An 8979-nucleotide genomic window follows, 5' to 3' on the forward strand; every position below is an offset into this window, starting at 1 on the left:
CCTATATGTGTAATGGGTTTTACATGTTATGATTAGGGGTTTGTTTTTGGCTAAATGTGAGTAGTTTTATGTCTCATCTATAACATGTTCAAATTTTCAAAATTTTTAATTTTAAAATTATGCATGAAAGATGATTTTGTAAAAATAAATAAATAACATATGATTAACACAAAATTTGATGCACATGTTAAGGAGAATGAAAACATATAATTAATTTAAAGGTTGAGTTTTTAAAATATTAGTTAAATGAAAAATTTTTGAGTTCTGTAACTTGATCCTTGTACATACACAATAGATTGAGTTTTTTTTTTTTTTTTTTGGATGAGCACAATAGATTGAGTTGTCAAACAAATGATTGATCCAAAACATCACTTTTTTCACATTCAAATAGGCATTCCCATTGACACCAATCACAGCATGCATGCACCTCAGCAAGTCGAGAAAAAAAAAATGTGAAATGTTATGTAAAAGTGTAAAAGACAAACAAAACTATACAAAACAAATTCTCACGTTTTCCTAAATAGCAATGAGTGAAGTTTCTTCTATCGTATGTACGTTTCTATGCAATGTACAAATTATATACATACATGCATACACCATTTTCTTTTTGTTCTTTTCCTGCATTTTGTTGATAAACCAAACAGAGAGAGAGAGAGAGAGAGAGACCTTTGGTTAAGCCGGAGATTGTGGAATGATCAAGGCCGAAGGTTTCAGACTCAGGGTCGAGATCACCAGCAGAGCGAAGCTTATCAGGCAACCTTAACACGAACTCTTTCTTCAATGACTTCACCGAGTACGACCTCCGACTCAGCCTCCCACCTCCTCTACCGTTTTGACTCGCCCCCAGAATCGGCGTTTTCAGATCCGTATCCTCCATCTTTCTCTCTATGTCTCTGTCTCTGTGTCTCTCTCTATCTCTCTATCTTTGTCTGCGTCTCCGTGTCTCTCTGTTCTAATTTTTGCTGTTTCTGTGTCTCTTTGTTCATGCGTCTTCTAAGTTCTATCTCCCACTCCCATGTCTTACCATATATAAACAAAACAAATATAATAAGTATCTAAGTTGGACAACAGTTCTAGAAAGTAAAGAGGCCTAATAACACAATTTTTGACAGCTTTTGGCAATTCTTTTTTCTTTTGGTAATTGATGAGATTCTTAAGAATCTGACAAGAATTAGCTGATTTCAAGGACAGCCAACCTCCAAGAATGGTGGAAAGTAGAGAAGGAACGAGAAAGAGAGAAAACAGAGAAACAGAGCAATAAAGGAATAAAGGAAAACAGACTGTGTGTTATTTCTTATGCCTCATCAATACAATCCCACCTCTTATGTACAGAATCCAATGTAACTAATCAACTCCCTAATCCATGATTACATCACATTAATCAATGCCTAAACAGTAAGTGAGTAACTAACTAACTAACTACCCATAACTCCCTGCTCTAATTGCCTAACTAACTGACTATTCCTGAAGCAGCCCACGCGTCTCATAGCAGCGGCCCACACACCACACAGCAGCAACCCACGCGTCTCATTCTCTCTTGAGCCTGCAATAAGTTTTGCTTAAGTAGTGACATATATGGCATTTCCCATATATGTATATATATGGCATTTTTTGCCAAACAGCATGAATTTTGGAAATATTTAAGTAAAAAACATCATGTCAAACTTATTTAGTTATCTAGCATGTTATATGGACTTCTGAGTTCTTTCCAAAACTTCTCATTCAAACCACAAAAATTGTTAAACTGTTATAAGTGAGAACACTTGTGAATCTCTCCAGAAAGTTCTTTGGAGTACTAGAATTTCAGTGGTTGTGGACAAGTTTATTTGTGAATGGAGTTCTATAGAAGGATTCCAAAGTTTTAGAAGTCACTACAATGGGAAGCAAACACATCGTTTGTTGAGATTGCATAGGGAGTCTAGGTTATAAAAGTTTGATAAGTTCTGAATGTTGTAACTTTTTCTTCTATAATTCATATAGGGTTGGATACCTGGAGTAGATTTTCCTCCAAGGAGTTCACCAAAGATTTTCCACTTCGTCATCAAATTAGATTGTGTTTTTCATTGCTTTTAGATTTTGGTGATATTAACTGTGATTATGCAATCTAACAATTTGCTAACACTACAATTAATATAAAAAAAAAATAGTAACATTTAATTAATTTATCGGTAGCTTAAGTTATTAGAGTCTAAATTAAGTTTTTTCACATTTTAATTGTGAACGACAAAAAGAGCTTCTTACATAATAATTGCCTCTGTGCTTCAACATAAAGAAAAAGCATTTGAAACCCAATGGAGACCATAAATCATAATTGCACTAGCATGTCACAAGGGGAACTATTAAAGCATTATTGATAGGGAATGAGCAAGAAAAGTGAGCTGCTTAGGTGAAGAGACAACTATTTTCTCGAGGGCTAACACAATTCAGCTGGACCACATCTCATGAATCATGACCCTCCCTTGCCTTAGGGGCCAAACTCACTCATAAAATAAAATAAACTAAAAATAATCAAGGTGAACAATTTAACTCCACAATGTCAAAAGATTATAACACATCTTCCATGTCAGAGTTGTCTGAGCTATTCAAAATTCAAGTCAAATTGTTGGGTAGTCTGTTGAGTACAGAGTGCTCTGGCTTGTGATCACATTCATAATCAAGGTGAACAAATGCCCGCTCAACTTCCGGAAGTTTCTCTAGCTTCTCCTGCAAGGTCTCTCCGATGGTATGTGCTTCTTTTAGGGGTAGCTCTTCTGGGAGTTCAATGTCAACCTGTTTCAACAATAGAATAAAGATCATTACTTTGCTAGATATTCAAAACTAGGATACTTAGAAGAGTCTAATGTAACTCTGCAAAAATTTCATCTGCATAGCATAATAAAATTTAAAAGAAAATCTCCCACAAAATATTTAATTTGCAATTTCTTCAATGGCATCTCAAAGGGAAGGGAGGATCACAGTTTTGATGTCTTATTGTAGACTCAAAAACTTTTTTTTTAAAATGAAATAAAAGATTGAAGTTGTGATCGAAAGCTCGCCACTATTTATTTTTACTCAGAAGTTTACATGACTCACCTCGACAAAATAGAGAACACCAAAGGTGTAGGCACGGACAGTGTCAATACGCTTGACTTGAGGGTGCCTCATGACAAGATATGTTAGTTTCTGCAAGACTTCAGGAGGTGCAGACTGTCCCACGAGAGAAACTGCATCAAGATATGCAGCTTAAAATAGTTCTAAATATGAATATTACAGCCATGTAAAGTACATAAAGCGTAGCCAAGCACAAATTAGAATTTATCAATAGTAAATTTTGTAGGACGCATGCATTGGGATAAGGAAGTAGGCACTGTATTTATAACTTCAATTTCTGCAGAAAATAGATATTTTTCCTCCTTTTCCAAACATTTATTGTTTAGTTCTGGTACCAACCAGTATCCTGAATGCTACGTCCTTGATAAATTAAATATGAAACCAGAATTTATTTTGATATTCTTCTCTTCGTTTCTTCATTTTTCTGGGAGGTAAAACTAAAACCTTTTGAAGCATAAATGATTCAGATAAAAGAATATCCTTTTTCAACCAAACTAATATATAAAGAAAGCACAGATAAAAATAAAATTAACAGAAATCAATCAACATAAAGAGCCCAAATAGCAATCTCTGAAAGCACTGGAATTTAAAAAGCCTCCAACTTCAACAACTATTGTGATGAATAGTGAGAAATTCTTTAAAAGAACAAACATCCAAAGGAAGCATAACCTTTAATCTTGTAAGGATAATATGAAAGGAAGTGGTGGGCGAATAGTAGCGGACATAGAAGTAAAACTTTGACAGAAAACTTAAATGATTTTAGAGATGAACTTCCTTTTTATTCTTGTTGTTTGTTTGTCAGAATCATGCAAAAGATTGTGAGATCAAACAGAATGAAAATGAGGTTGAAGGAGTGCCTGCATTTTCAAATACAGTTTGAGACCAATTTATCATTGTGTACAATGCAAGGATGATGGCACCAGTGGGGTCAATCCACCAGAAAAATTTATCGGCAAGAAGAGCTGCAGCTAATCCAACCACATTAGTTACCACATCGAAAAAGTGATCCTGCACATTGGCATCATTTCAAGAAGTTATGCAGCTGATAGCTAGAAGGATAATACATATGACAGAAGCTTAAGAATATAAAAGTAGAGATAGGAAACCTTTGCATATGCACGGACGATATCATTTTTTGAGCTTTTACAGTATATCCAGAGGGCAAGTTTTACTACAGTAGCAGATATCATGATTGTGCACGTCCATATCAATTCACTTTTGGACAGTTTTTCAGTAGGATCATCTTCAATTAGTTCTTCTGCAGCCAGAAGCAACACCTGAAAGCCTGTAAGGAAAATGGAAGAGTGTAACAATCCCAACCTTATCAAAAGGAATCTATTCCATATTCAGAGAAGAAAACCCCTAATAGTTTCATCAGGGTGTTTTTTTTGAAAAGCATCAAGATTTTTGAATAAGTTGAGACAGAATATTATGACATTAGATGCAAATCTTTTCCAAGTTACAATTGTTGAATGTAAGAAGAAGCCTGTGAGAAACCCCAAGGTCAGATTATCTTCTGCAAAGAAATTAAGCAATATTCTGAGGTTATGAACACAACTGAATACATAATTCTTCTTGATACTACGTAGTCTAGCAAGTAATTAATCAATAGAGCGTAGTAGTTGCAATTAATTATTCTTTGAAAAATCTGATTTAGACCCTTATGTGTTCTAAAAGGTCTGATACCAATAGGAAAAAAAAATAAAAAATTCTGATTTCAACCCCAAACACTTCTACAATGTATTAATCTGATTAGTTCAACAAGTTAAGTGTATTCCCAACAGATAATCCAACATGCAATTCAGCCACAATAATCAATCACCAAATCTAAAGACAGTAATAATAAAAAGCAGTGAAAAGGCGCACAGATTTATTAATGAAGTGGAAAGCCAATAAAAAATCTATATGTTATAAATCTTGTTATTAGAGATTATTATGTATTGTATATGATAGATGAGCACTTTACTTCAATCTAGCCTGCGCCTGAGCTTTGCGCTTTACCCTTAGTTTCAGAGAGGCCTGTGCACTTGGCGCTTTTACCAACACGATATAATGTATGGGTCATAAAGCAATGGTCTCTCATTCCTTTATTATGAGAAGGGAACTTCTAAATTATCTTTTGCTTAAGAGCAGTTACCCACTGAAACTTGAAGCAGGTGCTGTCCTTAAACATAGCAATTCACAGAGCTTCTTCATAAGCAGCAGGGAAATGTGACAGGTACATCCACTAACTATATGAAAGTTCTAGTTAAACCCATCTGGAATTATATCAAGCTCAAGCCCCAAGCAGTCTCCAGAAAAATGACAAGAATGACCAAAATAACCTTTTCTGGATGCCTAATTGCTCAGCCATTATATCCCCAGGCACTTAGATGTAAATTACAACATCATGTCAGATCATGTGTCCAAACAAGAACAAATATCAGAACATTTTAAAAGCACTCTGCCTACCTCAAACTTCAAGTGATCATTGTATGTTTTATGCATGTTTAAACTGCACGAGGAAGCTCTTATTCTTAATCAATCACTAAGGTATGAGTAAGCCACACTTTTCAGGAATAAGTTCCTAATGTGTCTTTCATAAGTCCTTATCTAAATCATGCTTCACATGTACTCAAAAATGTATCAACAAACTTGCTAGTATTAAATAATGTATTTGGTTTCTAACTGTTTAGGTATTTCAATATTGTTGTGACAAGAAAGAAGACAGTTTCTTATATCAACCACAGCAGTAATTACTGATACGGGTTGCTTTAGAAAGCTTTATGTATTCTAATTAACTATCCAGAAACCATTCATTAGAAGAATACCAAAAAAAAATCCCTGTATTTTCTTTTACTTTTGTGTACAATATTTCACCAATGTATTCGTAAACATTTTTTATATTTCACCAATTAGGAGTACAATATTTCAAGTTCCTATTTCTTTATTCTTAACAGGAAAAGCAAATTATTAAACATCGATTATGTGGCCTATGCTAGAAAGTTGATGTGATCTGGTCCAACTATCCAGAAACCATTCATTAGAAGAATATGAAAACTAGTTCCCTGTTTTTTCTTTTACTTTGTATACAATATTTCAATAAATTAGGAGTATTTGTAAACACTTTTGATCATTTATATAACATACGATCAAGTTCCTATATTTTTAAACTATCAACAAGAAAAGCCAATTGTTAAAAATCAATTACATTGCATTTACTTCGCTTTATATGTCTTCAATGAAATGTAATTTGATAATTGGATAGGTTCAATTAACAAACAAGTTCACCATAAAAAAGGCAGTCAACAATGACATGACAGAAAACCAATGGAAACCTAAGGCAGGTGAAGGTACTGCAACATACCAAGTGTAGCCATGACAGCAGCAAAGATAATTATGCCTACTGGCTGCACCCTCAACTTTCCAATAGGATATTTGTAGATATTTATGTTCTTCATTGCCAGGTGAGTGAACCAAAGAATGCCACCGGCCATGAGATCAAGTAAAGAATCTAGTGTTGATGCGGCAATGGCCAAAGATCCACTCTTTATTGTGGCATAGACCTGCACATTGTAATGCATATTGTTATTCTGGGAGTTTGTATATGAGCAATGGGTTATATATATATTGATAACATAGGGAACCTTACTAAAGAAGATCCCTTTGGACTTGCCTCTAGCCAGTAACATATTATATAAAATGGTGATTCAGGGGTGTCTGGATACATGTTAATCAATTTAATACTTTTGTCATATAAAATGAATTATTTTAAGTGCTTTTTAACTCGAAGTATATATATTCTTCCAGAAAATTGTTTGGTTAGATTACATTATTTTACAAGTTCCACCTTTGAGCTTTATCAGAAATAAAACTTGGATTTCCCAGAGCTTTTAACAGTTTTTTTAAAAAATAGGGGTTTTTTCTTTATCAAACTCAACTGAAAACATATATCCTGTAAAACGTGAACAAAAATGAAAGCCCGTCTTATTTATATATGCCTCAAAGTTTTAAAACACACCATCCAGGTCAGAGACACCTTCTTGGAGTCTGGTAGACCATGAAAATAAAAAAGTTATATATCTACATCACCTTAAATGCCAGAAGTATTATATTTGCATAATTAGATATCATCATTGCTCTTTCCTGTCGAACATCTTCTTTAGCCTGTCCATCCTCATCAATACCGTTAGATGTCACCAACAAATCGACTTCTTCAAAGGAATTCATGGTATTGATTTGTCTTTCATAGTACTCCCTTTCTCCTGAAGACAATGCATTCATTCATTGTAAGAAAAGGAAGAAATTTTTAATTTCACTCATGACTTTATATTCATAATCTCATTTCTTCTTGTTCCTCAATTTAAATGAAACTTTAAATTCTTCTCCTAGCTACTTCCTAGGCCTACAGTACAATACATATATATATATATATATATATGTGTGTGTGTATGTCTGCGAATTTAAAAACATATGAATGAAAATATATCTCATCTATAACATGGTTTAAATTTCCAAATTTTTATATTTTAAAATTATGCATAAAAAATGAGTTTATAAAGGAATAGCAAATAACATCATATTAACGCAAAATTTGTTACACACGAATGAAAACAGATAATCTAAAGGATTAATTTTTTTTAAATGTTACTTAAATGAAAAGTTATTGAGTTGGGTAACTTGATCCTTATATATACACAATTGATTGAGTTAAAAAGCTATGATTGATCCAAAACATCACCTTTTTTTTTCACATTCAAATAGGCCTAACATTGACACCAATCACAGCATACACCTCAGCTAGTTGAGAGAGAGAGAGAAAAAATGTGAAATGTTGTGTAAAAGTGTAAAAGACTAACAAAACGAAGACATATTCTCACGTTTTCAAGTTAAAAGCAATGAGTTAAGTTTGTTCTATCCTATGTACTTGCCTGTATATATTATATGAACCCATTTATTTTCCTGTATCTTTTTCTGATAAACCAAACACAGAGACAGAGACAGAGACCTTTGGTTAAGCAGGAGGCTTTGGAAAGGTCAAGGTCGAATATATCATCAGACTCAGGGTCAATACCAGAGCGAAGCTTATCAGGCAACCTTGACACGAACTCGCTCCTCAGCGAGTTCACCGAGTACCTCCGACTCATTCTCCTCCCTCTTCCACCACTTCTACTCGGCCCCAGAATCGGCGTTTTCAGATCCGTACCCTCCATATCTCTCTGTGTTCTTATTTTTGCTTTGTCTTTGTCTCTCTGTGTTCATGTGTCTTCTTCCAAGTTCTATCATCTCTCACTCCACTCACACGTCTTGTCATGCAATAATATCTCAGAGTACTAGGGATAGTGGTGCTAACTAAGACAACATTTCTGTTTTTTTTAGAAACCAGTCGTCAACACTTTTAGAAAGTAAAAAAAGGCCTAGACTTTAAATCAGATTTGGTACGGACTGTCTCTAAATTTTAATTTGCTATGCGTTGATACGTGACACGTGTCCAATACTGGACACGTGTCGCGTATGCAACGTGTCAGCCAGAAACCGGACCCTTTCTCTAATACGTACTCAATAATAAGTAATAAATATAAAAGGAATTAGAAAACGTACTCCAAAGTAGGCAAAGTAGGTAATGATGGCAAGTACTTTTTTTTTTTTTTTTTAACTCGAATTGGCAAGTACTTGTACTGCCAGAGTGTACCTGATTATTATAAAATTATGTTTTAATTTTTTTTTTTTTTGAGAGAAGCTTACAACTTTAGTGGTTTTTTTTTTTTTTTTTTTTTTTTTTTTGGAGAATGTACAACCTTTGTATCTAATAAAGTATAATATTAATAATATAAGAGTCTGGTTAATGTGTGCTCTTAGGACATACATTAAACTTTCTATTTTTTGAAACATTTTTTGGAGAATCGAAAA

At 33.8% G+C, this 8979-nt stretch overlaps 1 protein-coding gene across 1 annotated transcript; it reads right to left on the reverse strand.

Moving 5' to 3' along the window:
- Positions 1 to 2505: 2505 nt before the first annotated feature.
- Positions 2506 to 8438, reverse strand: LOC115983899 (metal tolerance protein 4-like). Its single transcript, XM_031106756.1, has 7 exons — positions 8078 to 8438; positions 7162 to 7334; positions 6437 to 6635; positions 4197 to 4375; positions 3948 to 4098; positions 3073 to 3203; positions 2506 to 2769 (listed from the first exon to the last, which is right to left on the reverse strand). The coding sequence occupies exons 1-7, from the start codon at positions 8280 to 8282 to the stop codon at positions 2590 to 2592; spliced, it is 1218 nt and encodes a 405-aa protein (XP_030962616.1). The 5' UTR covers positions 8283 to 8438; the 3' UTR covers positions 2506 to 2589.
- Between the last annotated feature and the right edge of the window lie 541 nt (positions 8439 to 8979).

The sequence above is a fragment of the Quercus lobata genome, chromosome 4 (genome assembly GCF_001633185.2).
Source record: "Quercus lobata isolate SW786 chromosome 4, ValleyOak3.0 Primary Assembly, whole genome shotgun sequence".
NCBI classification, from domain to species: Eukaryota; Viridiplantae; Streptophyta; class Magnoliopsida; order Fagales; family Fagaceae; genus Quercus; species Quercus lobata.